The sequence below is a fragment of the Cricetulus griseus genome, chromosome 3 (genome assembly GCF_003668045.3).
Source record: "Cricetulus griseus strain 17A/GY chromosome 3, alternate assembly CriGri-PICRH-1.0, whole genome shotgun sequence".
In the NCBI taxonomy this organism is placed as follows: domain Eukaryota; kingdom Metazoa; phylum Chordata; class Mammalia; order Rodentia; family Cricetidae; genus Cricetulus; species Cricetulus griseus.
In genome coordinates, this window is record NC_048596.1 from 201,839,086 (window position 1) to 201,859,383 (window position 20,298).

At 46.0% G+C, this 20,298-nt stretch overlaps 1 protein-coding gene across 1 annotated transcript in view; it reads left to right on the forward strand.

Moving 5' to 3' along the window:
- The first annotated feature begins 2,176 nt into the window (after positions 1-2,176).
- Disc1 (DISC1 scaffold protein) overlaps positions 2,177-20,298 on the forward strand; it is a 173,269-nt gene continuing 155,147 nt past the window's right edge. Inside the window, exons 1-2 of the mRNA XM_035441703.1 lie at positions 2,177-3,181; positions 4,968-5,037. Coding sequence (XP_035297594.1) covers positions 2,177-3,181; positions 4,968-5,037 — 1,075 coding nt within the window. The remainder of the gene's footprint in view (positions 3,182-4,967; positions 5,038-20,298) is intronic.

Consider the following 20,298-nt stretch of genomic DNA (forward strand, 5'->3'; position numbering starts at 1 on the left):
AGGGGGTTGGAGGGACAGATGTCCTTCTGGGGCTCCCTTTGTTCTCTCTTGTATTCTGTACCCCCGGTGGGTGCTCCAGGCTGGTGGGGCTCTGTTACTGTGGTAAGCATCATTCTGGGAGGTGACACACAGAAGGACAGCTAGGGTACCCGAATGACTAGACCCACATCAGCCACCTCAGGACTGTAATGGCCAAACATGCTGTCATGACCTAACAAGGAACAGAAATCTGTCTTTTGACTGCCTGTCACTGAAGTCATCATCCCAGTTTTGGGTTCACCAGAGAAAGGGTGAACTTTGAAGAAGACAAGGATCAGGACTGAGCCAGGCTTTGGGAGGTCATACCTGGGTCCGCAGTAGTTATCACCAACTTCTAATTATTATTCCAGGTATGTGTAAGACAGGGTCTTTCCTGGGGACCAGGAACTTGCCAATTAGGCTAGGCTGCTTGCATAGTGAACAGTAGGTATCCTCTTTCTCTCTACTTCCTCAGAGCTGTGGTTGCAGGTGTGTGCCACCACACTCAGCTTTGTGTGTGTATACGGTGTGGTATTTGTGAGTGTGGTGTATGTCCTTGTTAATGGGAATACATTTGTGTGTGTGTCCATGCCCATGAGATGTGGAGATTGAAGGGCAACATTAGATGTCTTTCCTCACCTTTAATTTTTAAAAATTGTGTTTTGATTTAGTCACTTTATGTGTATGAATGTATTTTCTGCATGTACTATATGTGCCACAGTAGTGCTTGGTGCTTGGGGAAGTCAGATGTGGGCATTGGATCCCCTGGAACTGGAGTTATGGATGGTTGTGAGCTGCCCTGTGGGTTCTGGGAACTGAATCCAGGTCCTCTGCAAGAGCAACAAGTGCTCTTGTGGAGTAGAAGCCCATCTACATCTTGAAGATGGTGGCCTTAGAAAACCTGCCCTTGGCATTTCTGTTGGCATAATGTGGGGCTGAACAAGCTTCTCTTCTAGTCCATTTCTTTGAAGTTGGTGCTAGCAAGGTTACTTGGCACCTAGTTGCTACCTTAACCACTGAGCCAGCTCTCCAGACACTCTATCTTTAATTTTTTGAGGCAGAGTTCATCACTGAACTTATAGCTCATCAATTTGGCTACACTGTCTGGTGAGTGAACTTCAGGAATCCTCCTGTCTCTGTCTTCTCAGCACTGGGATTGCAAGAATGTGCCATCATGCCTGGCATTTTTTTTTTAACCTGGGTTCTGGAGATTGAAGGTTCTGGAGATTCAGGTTCTCATGCTTGCACAGTGAATACTTTACCTGCTAAGCCATCTCCCCAGTCCTGTAACTAACATTTTTATCATATTTATATGTTTCAGGCCCTGTTCTAAACTGTTTATACTGATGCTTACAAGAACTTTTACAAGGAGTCCTTCTATACCCCCTTTACTGAGGAGGAAACTGAGGCACAGAGAAGTTGAATAGCTTGTAGAAGGTCACACAGTCATCAGGTGGTATAGTCAGGTTTGGACCAGACAGTGAGGTGGCAGCAGTTGTCACTGTTCCTATTTCTCCAGGATAGCTAGGTGAGGACTCATACAGGTTTAGTGTATGAGATGGAAGGATGGACGGCCTTTGTACCACAGTCAGCCATAAGGCCTCAGGAATGCATTGGGAAAGTAATGTCATGGATAGTTGGATAATGAAAATCCAAGTGTCTTTCAGTAGTGACTGGAATGAGTCACACGCTGATATTTTGGTATCAGGTTGCTCGCTTCCCAAGCCCTCTTCTGGATGGACAAGTGATACATCATTGGCTCTATGACAGTTGCTGGGGAACTACTAAGGCTGTGCCCCAAGATCTGTACTGACATGTTGTTAGACATACAGCAGGGCCTGCTTCTTTGCCAACCAAGGGCTGGGATGCTGTGCTGACCTGGGCATCAGCAGAGGGACACCAACTTTCTTTCTTTTAATTTTTAAAGACAGGGTATCATGTGGCTCAGGCTAGCTTTGAACTCCCTGTGTTTCTGAGGATGACCTTGAACTCCTGGTCTTTCTACCCTCATGTCCCAAGTACTGGTTTTATGGGTATGTTCCACCATGCCTGGCTAGGGGTCGTAAGAGTTTTCATGCTGTGCCTTTGACAGGTGTACTCACAGATGACTTGTATGTTTAGCATATCTGCCACATGCAGTTCCTACTAAGTCAGTAACATGTATTGTTTTCTCTTGTTCTCAGACAGTGGGCACGGCTCACCGCCTGGAGCAGCCCCTCAGAGGCAGAGGCTGACACGGAGACCAGGCTACATGAGAAGCACAGCCGGTCCGGGGATCGGGTTCCTCTCTCCAGCAGCGGGCATGCCATGCCAGACCTCGGCACGACTGGCAGGCCAGGAGTCCTACTACTCACAGACTAAGACTGGGCAGTGTGGCCTCAGCCCCAGCGGCCGCTGTCAGGTGGTGGGCAGCCCTTTGCTCAAGAGCTTGCTTGCCCCTGCTGTGGCCTCTGTGGGCCACTTGCACCCAGATCAGAGCTCTATGAGAGAAACACCAGTGCGCTTTGGGGTTCATTCCAGAAATGGCAACAAACTACTTGAGAGGCTGACCAGGCCATGTAGGCCTGGGGACAGTGGATGTAGACAAGACTTTTTATCTCCTGACAGCTCCAAGTCCCTGGCCCCTAGCCTTGATGTAGCCTTGAGTGAGGGCTCAAGGGGCCTGAAGACTGTGAAGCCTCTGCCATCACTAGAGTTGAATGGCCTTGCTGACATCCCAGTTCTTCCTGGCTCCCAAGACACCTTTACTTCCAGCTTTAGCTTCATCCGACTCTCCCTTGGTGCTGCTGGAGAACGTGGGGAAGCAGAAGGTTGCCTACCATCCCGAGAGGTCGAATCCCTTCATCAGAGCCCCCAAGAGATGGCAGCTGGAGCATCCAGTTCAGACAGGCCCCATGAGGACCCTCGACATCTCTGGACCTTCAGTCTTCAAGCCACTCCAGGTTTGGTGGACTTGGATCAGGTGACAGGGAGCAATAGCAAGCTGGAATGTGACATGGCCTCCTCCTCGGACACTGGCTTCTCTTCCCAGGATCTGTCTTCAGCCAGTGGGTGGGGCGACCAGGGCAGCAGCGGGGCGGATACCTGTGGATGGGATGCTTTGATCAGCAAATGGGAGCCGGTGCTACAGGACTATCTATTGAGCAACCGCAGGCAGCTGGAGGTGTGTGTCCTTCAGGAGACTGTTACTCCAACTCAGTGCTGGGTGGAGGCAGGGAGTGGGCAGCCGACTGAGCGCTGTTCCTGGAAGCTGCAGTGCCTCCTGGGGTGGCTGACTGAAAAGATGTGGCAGCACTTCTGTCTCCTCTGCATCTGAACATGGGTGCTATGCTCTCTGCTTTCCGTCTGTGTGGCTTAGGTGCTAGCATGTACTCACTGATGGGGCCCACACTTCTCCACAACCTTTGACCTGCAGTGCTGGTTGTTCAGCATAACTCTGCTTTTGAAATAGGACACTGGGGACTGGGAAGATGGCTCGGTGGGAAAAGGCACTTGCTGCAAAGCCTGTAACCTGAGTTTGATTCCCAGGACCCACATGGTGGAAGGGGAGAGCTGACTCCTGTAAATTGCCATCTCCCTTGGCCATGCAGTAAATAAATGTGATAAAATAAGACACTGGGAGGGTAAGGGGGCTGATCAGCTGAAGTTTGGAAAGAATGAAAGTGGGCCCCACCCTCCCCTGCTTTGCTTCACTTCCTCCTGGGCTGTGCGGATCGTCCTACAAAGAGATGGTTTTATTTTGGTGTGAGTGAGTGAGTGTGTGTGTGTGTGTGTGTGTGTGTGTGTGTGTGTGTGTGTGTATAGGCTGGAAAACAACTTTGAGTATCAACTTAACTTCCTGTCACTGTTGTGGAGTGCACTATTTAGGCCAGTGAACCTCAGAGATTCTCCTGCCTTCTTCCCCAGAGAGAGCTGGGATCACAAGCATGGGTCACTGTGTGTGTGTGTGTGTGTGTGTGTGAGTTCTGAGCATTGAACTCAGGTCCTTATACTTTCAAGGCAAGAACTTTACTGATCCATCCATCTCCCCAGCACCCAGCTTCAGTGTTTAGAAGTTGTTCTGCAAAGGAAGGCAGGCATGGCTGCTGGTGGCTCTCCACTTTCTTTTCCTTCCTTTCTTCTCCCCGTTCTATGCTTCCTGTGCTGGGGATAGAATTAGGTCCTTGTGCATGCTAGGTGCATACTACCTGAGCTACAAGTCCAGCCCAAGACAGAACCTTCCGCGTGGACCCTTCAAGCAGGGCTGCCCCCCATCCTGGGCTGGCTAGCTTGGAGACAGCTGTGGTCCATGCCCGCCTCCTCTTGGCTACTCTTTTAGTCCCCATGTTTACCTGATGGCTATGCTCTGAGGGTCAGAGCAGAGGTCATTTGGCCTGCGTCTGTGTTCCTTCTCTCCACAAAGCTCTTCATGCTGATAATGACATAGCATTGTGGTATTTGTGGCATTCTAAATCTTTCTGGGGATTTCATGCTAAATTAGGCTTTTTTGTTCAAGGAACTTTTTTTTTTTTTTTTTAAAGAAACACGCATTTGACATTGGAAAACTGTATATTTGTGTGTGTGTGTATTTTTTAAAAATAGTTTAAATAAAAGTTTACTTTAAAAATAGTTTCCCTTTTAAAAATGGTAATGCTTTTCAGGACTTATAGTTTTTACTACAATTTCTATTTATGTGCATGTGTGTGTCATGGTACTTTTGTAGAGGTCAGAGAACACTTGTGGAAGTCAGGTCTCCTTTACCACTGTGTGTGCCTTAGGGACCCAACTCAGGTTCTCAGGCTTGGCAGTAAGGGCCTTCACCCTGGAGCCATCTTGACAGCCCATCCTTGAAATAGTTTTTAGGTGCTCTAGATTTCACAAAACGAACTTACTGGAATTTATTTGTAATCTGTCTCTTATATGTAATTTCTTGCATGTAATTTGTTTCTCATGTTTCCCCTTCAACACAGGTCACTTCCTTAAGTTTAAAGCTTCAGAAACTTCAAGAAAAAGCGGTTGAGGATGGCGATTATGATAAAGGTGAGTTTGAATCTGTTTGTAGACAGTTTTGTCTTTCTCCTTGACATCTGCCTTCTCCACCCCAGGAGTGTGTGGTTGACTCCTCTGAGAGTCTTTGCTTTGGGACAGCTGCCTAGCCTGCCACCCTGTTGGTCTGTGGATTTCAAAAGCACTTTGGAGCATCAACCACTTGGTGGTAGGTTGAACTTTATTGACTGGCCAGAACAGGTGGAGGATCTGCTCTGTAGGAAGCATACTAATTCATCACCTGCCTGCCCATGACTTATGGCCCCATCAACTATACCAAATGGGCCCACATGGGGGCAGCAGGGGAGAAAAGAAGGTGCTGATTCTGTCCCTGGGATGCTGGTGATGGCATCTTCATGGGGTTTTCTGACTTCATGCTCTCCAGGACGAGATGTAGAAATGAGTTGCACTCAAGAGATGTCAGGCAGTGCCCAAAACACCCCTCATGGTCAAAAATATCCAAGAGAAGAAGGACAAGTTATAACACGGGGTCAGGAGAGAGTGGAGCTGGCCAGAGGCCAGTGAGAGTTGACCAGAAAGAGGGGTGTTGATCGGGCACAGGTGGAGGGAGAAGGGGAACTTTCGGGGGTGGAAGGTGCCTTAAGAACTCTGCAATGTGTGGGGGAAGAGAGAGGGCTTAGAATAACTTAAAGATCCTCAGTCCCATGGATGTCTGGAGCCAAGACCTCACTTCTTTCCCCTCCTCTCAATATCCCTGCCACACGCTGGGAATGAAATTATGATGCTCTTGCCAGAGAAGTCAGAAAGAAAGGGCATCCTCCTTCAGTGCCCTTCCTGGTGTTCTCCTTGTGTGCCTGTGGCTATTCACTCAGAGTTTCTGGGGTGGACCTTGCACTGTGTTTTTTTCTCCAGCTTCTAGAAGACTCAGGGTGAGGTTGGAAGAGTTGTGGCTATAGGATTTCTTCCACGGAGGGGCAGGCCCCAGGGCAGTGGCTGGGAGTCTTGAGGGGGCAACTTTCTGAGACCTTGGAGTGTATAGAAGGGACAGGTTCATTGGTCACACACCACTCTCATCTGTCCAAGACGCAGGCTTGTGCATCTGGCTTGTATGGTGAGAGCTTGCATGTTAAGAGTGTCTTTGTGATGTGTTCTGGTCACTGGACATTCAGTAAACACTTCATGAAGGATTAAGATGTTTTGGCACCCACACTATCAACAGCTAGAGTCAGGGAGAGGAAAGTACTATGGGCTACTACTCATGACCGAGCATCTATTTTTTATGTTGCCCTAGAGTTCATCACGGTGGTGGTGGTGGCAGGAGCATATGGTAGAGAATCTTGCACCATGGCTGACCAGAAGGTAGAGAATGCAGACAAAATCCCAAGGTGGGTGTACCCTTCAAAGACCCTCTCCTTGTGACTGTTTACCATATGCTCCTGCCACCGTGAGCTACCACCACCACTACCATGATGAACTGAAATCCCTCGAATAAACTCTTCCTTCCTTAAGTTGCTTCTGTTCGAAGAGCAGAGTAGCAAGAAAAATAACTAATAAGGGATCTGTGGATACTCATAGATTGATGAGATTCTGTGTCAATGGGACCTCAGCTGACATTGAAGAGTACTTATGGTAATGAGATTTGCCAAAAGACCCAGGAATAGAACTTTATTTCTTACCTACTATCTCCAGGGTTCCTAAAAACATTGGAAGAATTGTCAAGATTTGTTCACATGTCCTGTATGAACTTTGTTTCTTTTTGTGTATAGACAACAGCATACTTGTTCTTTTTCTCAGGGAGGGGTGTGCAATGATTGTGTGTGTGCCTGTGCACTCATGGGGAAGCTACAGGACAGCCATATGTCCCCTGGTTTCTATTTCTGTTTCTTTTTTGACTTTCACTGTGTGCTCAAGAGAAAGATGTGGTTGGCACAGAATAGAATAGTTCCATGTTTTATCTAATCAAAATCACAGCAAGTTTACTCCGTGATGCCTCCTGGGAAGCCCCCTAAGGACTCTGATTCCATCTTTCCCTTGCCAGGAAAACCAAGTTCATATTTCTTTCATCTTTGCCAGCAGCTGGGAAGGCCTGGGGGAAAAAGAATAATACTTCCGATGTTTGTTTAGGGTCTTTTTCCAAAAGACACTTCAGCTTCATTACATTAATGCTTGCCCTATGACTGTGGGGGCAGAGGGGTGAAAATGAGTCCTTGGGAGACTGGGGGTGTAGAGTAGAACTCTAGGACATGGCTGAGAGCGAGGAAAAGATTGCCCACCAGGATCTTCCATGTTGTTCTATATTGACTTATCCCCACAATATACTCTGTCAGCCCCTGCCCTATGCCTACTGTAACCATGTCTGTCCCTTTGCTCCCCAAATGAGCAAGGAGAGGCTGTGAAAAGGAAGAAGAAAAAAACCTTAGCATCTTAATCCACCCCCCACCCCGTGTGTGTGTGTGTGTGTGTGTGTGTGTGTGTGTGTGTGTGTGTGTGTAAGTTTATGGAGGCCAGAGGTTTGCTGGGAACTGAACTTGGGTCCTCTGCAAGAGCAGTAAATGTTCTTAATTGCTGATCAGTTTCTCCACCCCCCCCAAAACACCTGAATGTTGAGGTTTTATAGTACTATTTCTTTTTTTTTGAGACAGGGTTTCCCTGTGGCTTTGGAGGCTGTCCTGGAACTAGCTCTTGTAGACCAGGCTGGACTCGAACTCACAGAGTTCGAGGCAGAGGCCTGCCTCTGCCTCCCAAGTGCTGGGATATAGTACTATTTCTATGTTTAGATATATTTAGCTGTGCAAATGCTTGTGTTGTATTACAGTTGGTTGCATATTTTTTTTTTATCAAGTTGCCTACAGTGTTTAGCATAGTGGTGTGCTGTTCAGGTGTGCACCTTGGAGCTGAGGGATGTGGCAGGCTGCAGCATGGAGCAGAGGAGAATTCAAGGCCCCACTGTGGAGCCAGAAGGGCTATGCAGGCGTCAACATGGGCTGAGGAACACAGCAGATTACACCATGGAGTGTGCACCATGGAGCTGAGGGTGTAGCAAACTAAACAGTAAAGCCAAGGGCTGTTGCAGGCTACACACATAGAGGAGCCGAGGGGTGTGGCAAAATATACTGTGGAGGTAAGGGTGTGGCAGGCTGTGCCACTGGGCTTGTGCTAATGTATCGTATGGTGACTGAACAGTGGGGCCATCCCAGGATGCATCCATACTAGACTATACTTCCAAGTCCTTCGCTGGATTATATAAAGTAGTGTGACTTAGATATAGACCTATATCTCCCAAACCCACTCACACATATCTGTCTCAAGCTGCCTCTGGTTCCCAATTTCCCAAAGACTTTTGTCCTACTCTTTCCCAGGAAGCAACATCTGATGTCCTCAGAGGTTTGTGTGTATAACATTGGGTCTCAGCTGGTGACACTATTTTGGGGAGGTTGTGAATTTTTACTGGGTGGAGCCTCACTGGAGGGACAGGTTGTGAGGGTTGTAGCCTGGTCCTCATTTCTGTTCTTGGCATCTTCCTGTCTGATAAAGTATTGTGACCAGTAGCCTCGTGCTTCCCTGTTGCAGAGAGAGTCATCCCCACTTCCATGCCTTCCCTGCCATGATGGATTCTCCCCTCTGAACTATGAGCCCAAGCAACCCTCTCCTCCCTAAGTTCTTTCTGTCACAGCAACTAACTAATACACAAAGTAACCCTTGATCAATGTCTAATCATGGCAGCGTAAAGAGGGTTTGTATGCAGGGCACTGGAAAACTCCATCCATTAGCTGGGTATTATGCATATTATAATAAAGAGTGATTGGATGACAACCTGGGATTGAATTTACTGATTGATAGCTTCCACTGTTCTAACTCTTCTACTTTTGCACAAAGTGACAGAAACAATTAACTTATTCAAAACCTGAGATACTTAAAAACACCTTCATGATCTGTGAAACATTAGTTGATAATGCATTTATACATTTGTTTTCATTTTCTGTACGGTTTTCAGTCGAGGTATTGTGAAAATGAATTGTGAGATATTTAGCATCTCCCTCTGTCTCTTTGGTTGGGGATTGTTTGGCTAGTGTAGTCCTGGGATGGGTGAGGAGACAGTGTGTCAGTGTGGCAGCTTCTGTTTGCCCTGCTGTCTGCTCTTGGGCACCTGTTTGCTCCAGGATGAAACAGGGGCAATAAACCTGTTCCCTGGTGTAGGAGGCGTTAATGTGATGGTGCTCACAGCTCAGTGCTTGGAAGGATTGAGTCCCTTTCTTCTTATGGCCCATGGAAGACAGCCCTGGAAACTGAGACTTCTGAATAACCTCAGCTGGCAGTTAGCATCAGGAACAAGCAGAAGGCAAGACAGGATAATTTGACATCTTACTTTATATGTGGCAATAAGAAGCTCATTGTACATAATCTGATTTCTTTCAAGATGCAAAAATAAAATTGTAAATGAGGTAAAGTGAGCTATATCGTAAAGCATGCAAATTACAGTGAAGTATTTGAAGTTTGAATATTCTAAACATCTTAGTGAATGTTTTTTTCTTCTCTATAGGGTGGATTTCAGGGTCTTGTTTTTCTTGTTAGTTTTCTGGTCTCTGTTGTATGACACGGAATGACACTGAGGAAATAAAATTGTAACTCTTCTTGGGCTTAAGGAAGCCCCAACATTGATTATTGTCTTAGTTAGTTTTAATTTTTAATTGTCAAGTTGACACAGCCTGGACTCATCTGACAGGAGAGCTTCAACTGAGGAGTTGCCTAGATCAGACTAGTTTATGGGTATGTCTGTGGGGAATTGTCTTGATTAAATGATACTGGAAGATCCATCCCACTGTGGGTGGCATCATTCCCTAGGCAGGTGGTCCTGGGCTGTATAATAAAGCTAGCTGAGTATGAGCCTTTGTGAGCCAACTAGCAAACAGCATTCTCCCATGGTTTCTGCCTTGGGTTCTTGCTTGAGGGACTGTTCTGACATCTCCCCACAAGGGACTGTGACCTGAAAGTGTAAGCCAAATAAATCCTTTCCTCCCTAAGTTGATTTTGGTTAGAGTGTTTATCACAGCAACAGACAGAAACTAGAAAATATCCTGTCTTTGTTTGTGATGGCATATCACTGTGTAGCCCAGGCTGGTCTTGAACTCCTGACCCTTTTGTCTCAGCCTATCAAATAGCTGGGATTACAGGTGCAGTACCATACCCAGGCTTGATTATCTTAGTTTTGCAGGCAGGGGGAAAATATGGTAAGGGACAGAATGAAAGTGGGACCCAGGTCAAGACAACACTTAAGGTGGGGTGGAAATGCTCTGTCCTGGGATGCTTCCCACTCTCTGTGGGTCTCTGCTATTCTGTGAACTCTGCCTTTGTGGGCAGAGAGGATAACAAGCCATCCCTAGAGAACTATGTCACCATTTCCTTTAGAGCTATTATAAAAATGATGGTCATCTCCTCTACATAAACATGATGCTACACTGCTTTGCCTTGGCTCTGTGCCATGGATTACTGGGCAGCTTTTTGTTTGTATGAATTGTTCAGGCATTTATTTCAATCTTGTGTCTATCTAGTGAAAAGTTGTAGCATGTGTGGTGCCAACCTGCTCTCAGTGGTGGCACTTCTTGTGTGTCAGTGGCTCTCTGTGTGTCAGATTTAACTCAGTCTGAAGTTTGATTTCTGCTGCACTGTCCCCCAAGTCTTTGGTGTGGGGATGTGTTAGCTCTAAAGGTCTGTGATCGTTAGCTTAATTGTCAACTTGGAAAGAATCTAGAAATCACGTGGGAGATGGGCCTCTGAGCATGCTTGTGAGGGTTTGTCTTGATTGCCTTAACTGATGTGGGAAGTACAGCCCACTGTGGGTGGTACCATTCCCTGGCTGGGATCCTGGACAGTATAAATGGAGAAAGGGGGTTGCTCAGTCACAAGCATTCACTGCTCTCTGCTTCCTGACTGTTCATGCAAAGAGATCAGCTCTCTCGGGGCCCCACTGCTGTGACTTCCACCATGATAGACTGTAAGCTAGAGCTGAGCCCGAAAGCCTTTTTTTTTTTTTTTTTTTTTTTTTTTTTTTTTTTAACTCAACTCTCCAGTATGGTGCTGGTCAAAGTCTCCTCTTGAGGAAAAAGTGTTTGGAATACAGTTTACTACAAATAGTAATTACTGTCTTTATCATTTGAGGCAGGGTTTCATGTAGTGTAGGCTGGCCTCAACTCTTATGTAGTAAATGGTAACATCAGATTTCTGATATTCCTTCCTTTATCCCCTGAATGCTGAGATTTATAGTTGTGTTTTACTGTGCTCAGTTTGTGTGGTGCTGGGAGCATCAAACCCAGAGCTTCATGCATGCTAGGTAAGCATTCTAGCAACTGAGCCATGTACCCAGCTCCAAATATTGTCATTTTTATGGTTATTAACATTAGATAACTATGTGAGCAGCATAACCATAGGGTCTCAGTATTTTCAGGTCATTCTACTTAAAAACCTGACAACAAAATCAGGTTCTGCCATCACAGCAGGCTGTATAAACTAGTGCAGATATTTCAAGCCCCTTAGGCTTTATTTTCCCATCTGTCAACAGGGCAACAAGGTCATTTGGAGAATTAGCTCATGCTATAACTGGGCTTGTGTATGGTACTATTGTGAGGGTGTGGTGGTTTGAGTAAGAATGGCCCCCACAGGCTTGTAGATTTGAATGCTTCTTCATCAGGGAGTGACATTAATTGAGAGGGGTTAGGAGGTGTGGCCTTTTTAAAAGAAGTGTGTCACTGAGGGCGGGCTTTGAGGTTTCAAAAGCTCAAGCCAGGCCCAGTGTTTCTCTCTTCCTGCTGACTGTGATCTGGATGTAGAACTCTCAGCTTCTTCTTCAGCACCATGTCTGCTTGCTTGCTTCCCACCATGACAACTAAACCTCTGAATTGTAAGTGAGTCACCCCAGCTAAATTTTTTCCTTTATAGGAGTTGCATGGTCATAGTGTCTCTTCACAGTAAGAGAACACTGACTAAGACAGATGGTTTACTTCCCTGGTCACCTTGGCTGGATTTAGAATCACCATGGGAATCTTTTTGGAAATATTTAACTCTGGAGAGAAAACTACCCAGAATGTAGGTGGCACCATCCTATGGACTTGGGTTCTGAACTAAATAAAAAGGAGAAAGTGAGTGGAACACTGGTATTCACCTCTTCCTGCTTCCTGACTGTGGAGACAATGTGACCAGCCTCCTCACACTCCTCTGCCTTGCCGTCCCTCCATGATACATTGTATCCCCTTGCACTGTGGCCTGGAACAAACCTTTCCTTCCTTGCATTGTTTTATATCACCACAAGAAAAATAGGGGATAGCTGAGTGTTAGCCACAAGCACAGACCTAGAAGAGTGCTTCGGTATTAAGAGTATATTTAGAGAGTTTTCAGCTCCCAGCTTTGTTTTTCTGCTCAGTTTTGCTCGTACCTAGCTTCCTGCTTCCAATAAACTGAAAGTGCTTGGCTCCATGTTAGGGAGAGTGAAGAGAAACCAAGATGGCTCTATGAAGGGAATGTTCACATGTCACAGTAGACAAACAAAGTTATTTTCTGTCATGACAATGGATTGGGTTGGAATGACCTTTCGAAGCTGATGACAGTGACGGGGCAGAAGGGACAGTTTTCCACTTGACCTTTATACAGTGTGCCAGCTTGTGCTGTAATTTGGGATCAGTTGTTATTGACAGGCTTGACAGAGCACGGAGCTTGTTGGAGGGAGATGAGCACCAGGCACCACTGTCAGCCTCAGAGTACAGGAAGCACTTCCATGTGCCCAAGGGTGGCTTGAAATGATGGCTTCCCCAGCTCACTGGCAGCACATTTAGCGTAAATTAGTTCCTCAGGGAGTTTGTTTTGAAGTGAGATTTGCTCATAATGAATTGTAATTGTCAGATGCTTGGTTCTTTTGTGTTACCCCCACTTGCATTGGCTTGTCACCTCTCTGTCAGCTCTCTTCTTCTTTCTCAGGGTCATGGTGGGATGTTTTCTTCTCATCTTTTGTATCACTTTATTTTTGCTTTTTTCTGACGTTTGTTTGCTTACTATAGTTTCTACCACAGGGGATTTTCTCGGAGAGTTCCACAGGAGGTCTCAAGTGTGAATTCTGCTTATCTGTTTGGACTGCTTCAGGGAAGAATTGGTACTGGGCATGGTTGAGGAAAGAGTGGCTAGTGAGTTTGGTGGGATCCTCTCTTAAGAACCAGTTGTGTCCCTCCTTCTGAAACTGTCCTATAGATCACCACTTCGGATTCTCATTAACTCTGCAGGGAGCCCATGCAGGGGCCAACTATTGGTTCCAAGCATGACAGTTAACCATGGGAGAGGGCCTGCCATCCTGGAACTGTGGCCGTGCTCCCAGATTTCTTCCCAAGCCAGATCTGTCATGATAGACAGACCACATCTCCTGTCCAGAGTGTGGTAGCTCCTGCTCCGCTTTCCTGCTGGGCCACGTGAGAAGCCAAGGAATGAGGATGAGCGGATGCAGATAGTGTGCTGACAGGAGCTTGTCATAGGGTTTGGTTAGGCAGTTATGGATAAATGTCTCTGCTTCTTATTTCTTTTTCATGATACAAATGAAAAGGAAAGAGGTTTTAAGATAGAAAACCTAGAAGGAAATGAATGAAAAAAGGCTATGGAAGCACGAGAGATCTAACAAGGTGTTTGTACCATTTGGCTTTGTGTTCTGAGCAGGTGTACTTCCCAAGTATGGGCAGATCAGGGAGATTGAGGGCACTGATGCCTTCAGAATGGGAGTCCACTTATCCAAAGGGTGAGTGAAGGTGTGACTCTTTTATCACATGGACTCAGGGAAGCAACAAAAGCCTGGCCTGGAGGCTAGTTACGTGTGCAGTTAGTTGGCAGTTCCGAAAGAACTCATCTCCCAAATTCCCCGGGCATTTGGCTTCACTGCCAAACAACAACAAAACAAGGAACCAACAAATATGCTTGCAAAGTCCTGCTGAGGCACCAAATGCCCCAGAAGGTCCAACTCCACAGAGAGAGGGAAGATAAGCCCTGCCTTAGCCCCAGCTATGGCTCAAGCTTAGTGGAAGTTTGACTGCATGGAGTTCAGATGTAGTTTATGGGGTGCAGCCTGCGTGGGAGAAACCCAGTGTCTGCGCAGCTAGGCACAGTGACCACATGCTCCCTGTAGGTTACTGGGCAGAGACTGGTTTTTCTGGTCCTCAAACAGGGGCACTCTTGGTGAATTCAAGAAAGCCTTGCTTCAAGGAGATCCTCAAAACTGTAAACCCAGTCAGCCATGTGAAAGCCATTCCTCTTGCTCTTTCCTCTTAGAGGCACTTGTTTTCTTACTGGAAGCTGGGACCAATTTCTCTGGATTCACTGTGGGTCTCTCAGCACCCTGAACCATATGCCTGTTAATACAACGTAAGCAGGACAGAACAACTAGAGCCACCAGGAGCCATGTTTCTTTTTTTTAGGCACACTAGGAAGAAGAGGACTGTGGTGGAAGAATGGGCTGCTGAGGGATTTGAACCATTTTCCACAGGCTTGTGTGTATGAGCTGATGATATGTGGGTGCTGGGAAGTGAACCTGGGTCCTCTGGAAGACCAGCTAGTGCTTTTAACCATGGAGCCTTCTCTCAGGTCCTCACATTTTAGTATGGAAGGAAAAACCAATCTTGAAAAGTGAATAGAGAAGCTGAACATGGTGCCCGCCTGTCCACTTAGATGCCTTTCCGAGTATTGTGACTGAATACCTGACATAAGCAACTTAATTGAGAATGGGTTTGTTTTGGCTCACAGGATTATGGTAGAAAAGAACATTTATATTTGATAGAATTAAACCAGTAACAGGGCTGCCCTGATAATGCACTTGAAACTTGTTATCTAGCAACATAATTTTATTCTTGGAACTCTAGCTCAAGCAGTCCTCCTTCCACTTGTTTCCAGCTGTCTGAGAGACAATAAAACAGTTGAGAGTAGCAAACAATTACCAGTGAGAAAGCGTGGATTTCCCATCCCACCCAGTCTTCCAAATGCATGTTTTCCTTGCTTCATGGACACCTGCGCCTTTTGCTTTAATTTTGTATTGCATACCTGTCACCACCTCCTATTTTCTGTTACTGACATTGTGCTAATGAGTGTGACAGAATTTAGTTATCCATGTGTCCCACTGTTCCTTTAAGGGCTTTTTGACTTCCAGGTGGCTCAGCATCTAGGTGCCAGTGGAAACCTGTGCTGCCTGTATGTATTGATGTGGACTGAAAAAGCTGGGGAGTGACAGGAGTGAGCACACATTTAAACACGAGAAATAAAAGCACTGGGCAAGGCCAGTGAGCATTCCTCCATATGTGATGGTCCTCCAGGTGTTGGCTACATTGAATGTGTGCCAAATGTCAGAGATATGATTATATTAAGTTTGTTGCTGTTGTTGGGGTTTTAGGAATTTGGGGGGCGGGTAGGACCTAGCTGGAGGAAGTAGTCTACAGGGAATGGTCTTTCTGGATATTTTCTCCCTAGCTCCTCCTTCCCTCCCTTGCTGCTCCCATTGCCACAATGCTGCCCAAGCAAATGGGGCCAAACCACCGTGGGCTGAAACCCTCAGAAGCCATGAGCCAAAATACAACCTTAAGTTGTTTCTGTGAGTTTTGTGTCCTTCAGTGATGGACAGTGATATGAAAGTATAAGCCTTTCCCTCCCAACTTGCTTTTGGTCATGATATTTCATCACAGTAGTAGTAACCCTAAGACAAAACCATAATGTCACTGAGGGGAGTTAATCTGAATCAAAAGTCAGGCTCATTAAAATAGTCTCTTGGGTTACAACTTTTCTTCTTCTTCTTCTTCTTCTTCTTCTTCTTCTTCTTCTTCTTCTTCTTCTTCTTCTTCTTCATTCAAATTAGGGAACAGGCTTGTTTCACATGTAAGTCCCCTCTCCCTCCCCTCACCCCCATTCCATCTCCCCCACCTCCAACCTACCCCCCACCCCATCCACCCACCACTCCCCAGGCAGGATAGGGCCCCCAACAGGGGCTCCACAAAGTCCACCAAATTTTCCTGTGCTGGGCCTAGGCCCCTCCCCATGTGTCCAGAGACGGAGCGCATCCCTTCAAGTGGGATGGGCTCTCAAAGTCCCCCCCCACACACACCAGTCCACCTCCGGAGGCTCCCCGGAGTGCAGGGGCCTCCCCATTGGTATCCATGATCAGGGGGCTGGATCAGTCCCGTACTGGCCTCCCAAAGAGTGTCTGGGGTCGAGATGCTTTCCCTTTTTCAGGCCAACTGTTTCTGTGGGTTTCTCCAACCTGGTACAGACCCCTTCGTTCTTCATTCCTCCCTCTCTTCAACTAGGTTCCAGATTTCAGCTCAGTGTATTTCTGTGGATGTCTGTCTCTGCTTCCATCAGCCACTGGATGAGGACTCTAGGATAGCATAGAGAGTAGTCATCAATCTCATTCTAGGGGAAGGGCTTCTAGGCCATCCTCTCCTCCACTGCTCGGACTGTCAGATCGTGTCATCCTTGTAGGTCTCTGGAGATCTCCCTAGTTCCAGATCTTTTCTCGGACCTATAGTGGCTCCCTCTGATATGGTATCTCTCATCTTGCTCTCTCTCCTCTATTCTTCCCCCGGGTTACAACTCTTATACCTGTGGTTTTAAAAAGTGTTCATGGGCATTTTGGGGCCATTGTTTCATGACAATTTGGTGGCACAGATGGGCTAGTAATAATCTCCTATGTGAGATGAATACACCTGATGATCTTAGATATGAGAAATCACCTAGAGATTGTGAGGTAGTTGCTGGACCTAGGACTCAGCTCTGGGTCTCTTAATCCAGGAGGTAAAAAAACCACATCTTTATTTTTTATTTTCTTCTCACACTAGAGTACTCTCTGCAGAGGTAGAGAAACACACACTGTCCTTTGCATCGTTTACTGGATCTTCAGTCTAAGGTCCTAGAACACCCACTGGCTGTTCCCCTTGGTGTAGGCACATGATAAGAGTCCTGGTCTGTCTTTATAGCTCAGGAGTCTCTTGGCTCTGTTCTTGGGATGACATATGAGCCCTGGGCCTGATGGCCATGGACTATGTCTTCTTGCCATATGAGGGAATTCAGTGGGTCCTAGAAAGGACCTTCAGAGTCTCTTGCAGCTACTTTTTCTTGCTATGGCATTTCCCCCAGAAAACATTCCCATAAACATAGTTTAATTTCTCCCATTGGCGTGGCATTCTGAGGAGCTGGATGAGGATTTCTTAACTAGTTCTGCAGGGATGTCTGTGCTCTTTGGCTTCTTCGGCTGTTTACAGTGGTCATTTTAGAGCCAGCTTTTGTGAAGGCTCTCAGCATGCAGAATCATGGCCCTTTCTTAGTCTTTCTTACCATTGGCTGCTGTCCAGTCATCTCTATTAACATTACTTTGACATTGAAAGTCACTGTTTTGCTTGCATTGCTGTGCTTCAGCCCAAAGAAAGCAGCTTCATTCTATGTTATTTCTAGAAAGTAATATTCTAGCATGTCTTCTTCCTTCTGATTGGATTTCATCCTAATTGGAAAATCTCAGGCTATTGAAATCATTTAATCCTCTAAATTGTTTTTTTGACCATGCTATTGTACCTTATATCCCTTGATATTATTCAAAGAATTTAAACTGTTCATGCTGCCATGGCGTTTGTACTGTCAGCTCAGCACAGAGCAGAACATGGTGTGTTTCATTTTCCATTCCAGGAAGGGATAGCTCTATCAATGTGGCTCACATTTTTAAAAACAATGATGATGGTGGTTGATCAATAGTACACCCTAATATCTTGAATTCTGTGACAGATATTCTAAAAGCTGCTCTACCGAAGACAATGGAGTCTGAAGAGATTACAGGTTGCAAGGACCAGCCATTAAGAGGGTGAATGAGCCTGTGGTTTTCAAGCTCTGGTGAGCAGATGTGTCCAGCTAATTTCTTACAAAAACACCAGTGGAGCAGATTGCTCATGAAAAGTCTATTCATAGGAACTAATTGGATGCCATGCTCAGTTTAATAGGAAAAACAGTGCAACCAAAGTCCATGGAGGGAAATGATGAATTGGCCTCTGGCTTATTTAAAAAATAACCTTAGGGCCAAGAGCGCTTCTGCTGTCAGTCTATGAGGTGTCCCCAAACCTGCAATGTTCATGGAAGGACTTCATGAAGCAATAGCCAGAAAAGGGGCACTTGAGCTTTCTACAGTGTCATTACATTACACACAGTAACTGTAACTGTAGAAAGGGCCCAAGAAGGTACTGGCTGGGCCTTGAGCTCATGGCATGACTGGATGATCCCATGCTGGAAGGTTGAGAGGTGGGTCTATTAGCCATTCTTCTGTGAAGAATTGTTACTTTAACTTCATTCTTAGGGCATATCTGGTAGGCATCTAGATTCAGTGCATGGGATAGGGAACCTACTGTTCCATGTGGGGGCAGGATGCTGTTAGAGCTTGCATGCATTAGTTGCAGGTCTCCTTGCTGTGACCAAATACCTGACAAAGTGACTTAAGGCAAGAGGGGTTTATTTGGCTCTCAGGGTGAGGGGACATAGTCCATCATGACAAAGAAGACACTGTGATAGATGAATCCATGGCATCGGGAGTGTGTGCTTCTGAATCTTCAATTCCTCACATGCTGAGGGACAGGAATCAGGGGTGGCCTGCTCTCCAGTGACCCATTTCCTCCATTTTCTTTCCACATCCTACAGGTGCCACAGCCTCCCAACACAGTGTCACCAACCGAAGGCCAAGTGTGACAGTGTGGTACACTCTTCATTCCATGAGGGAAGTTTCGTGTGCCGAGTCTTTCATCTGGCATGAACCAGCATACGTTCACTATTTCTCAGAGTAGGTCTGCATTCACCTTGGGGTGTTGTGGCTGTAGATTGCTTAGTGAGTTAGTCACCAGCTATAGGATTAGTACACCTTAGTGATAGCTGAACATTTATAAAATCTCAATTAAAATGGAGAGCATGAAATAAAGCTTATTTTATGACGGAAGATCTGTTATTACATTTTAGACAGGAGTTTCTCTTTCAGATTGACATAGTTTGGTTTTGTTTGTATTTGAGACATGATCTCACCAAGAAGCCCAGGCTGATTTCAGAATATAGTGATCTTCTTGCCTCAGCATTGTGAGTGCTGAGATTACATGTATGAGCTACCATGCAGGCTCCCATTTTACATGTCTGTAAATGGATGTGTAGAGTTTTCCTTTATAGTTCTCTGTAATTTAGAAAAGGAACTCAGAGCTTGGTCTAGGTCTTGTTTTGGATGCTCCCCATGGAAGTTTAAGGATTAGGAGGGACCTCAGGAGGACACTGTTGGAAGCCAACTTTAAAACAATATTGTAAAAGGAGTTCTTAATTGGTCTAGATACTATGATATAGAGGGAAATGCTGAGAGATCAGAGAGAAGGAACAAGCCACAGCACACCTTACCTCCTAAGCGTCTCCTCAGAGAAGAGAGCTATTTCCTGTTTCTCCTGCTTATATCCAGTTTCTGCCCAACTCCATCACTTCCTGTCTGTCTGTACAGACCTCCAGACCTCTATGATTAGCTAGTGGCAAGCTCCATTATCTGACTCCCAGACAGGCTTTATTTGTGCAAGAAAGATATCACCATACAATATCAAACCCTAAAGTTGCTTTACTTTTATTACCATAGTGAGGTTATGCTAATTTTGTGCATTCAGAGAGCTGTGATGTTTACAGTTTTGTTCATTAAAAGAGTTTTCTAAAAGTTTCCACTTTTATAAACATGGAGGTGCCATCAGGAGACACAGTCTATTTGGTTTTCTTACAAACTACTTTCTTAGGGCCACCTACTGAATTTGGCTCAATTTCAGGGAGCTGACTTAGAAAGGCTCTAAGCACTCTCAAGGCCGTGGCAGAAAAATCGTGAGTAATAGGCTAGCCTGGGCTATATAGTGAGACCCTGTCCTAATCAACATCATAATCAACAATAAGCAACAACGACAAAGGAAACTATCTTTAGGCTAAATTTTATACTTCCCACCCTACTTCAAGGCATTGGCCATAGTTCCATTGATGGTGTACTCCCATGACCTAGTGTGGGGAGCCACAGCCCCACGATGGCGCCTGGCTGGATGCCAGGGAGACGGAGCTTAGCTGTAAACAAGCCTTATTTGGAATCGCTTAGTGGATCTGGTGTGCCTCCTCCAGCTGTGACCTATCCGGGATTGCCAGGTGGCATGAGCTAATTGGGTAATGAGCTTGCTTTTAAGGGCTTGGGGGGGGGCTAGTAGGGAGAGAAGAAGCGGATGAAGAAGCAGAGAGAGAAGCTGATGTACAAGGTTCCTG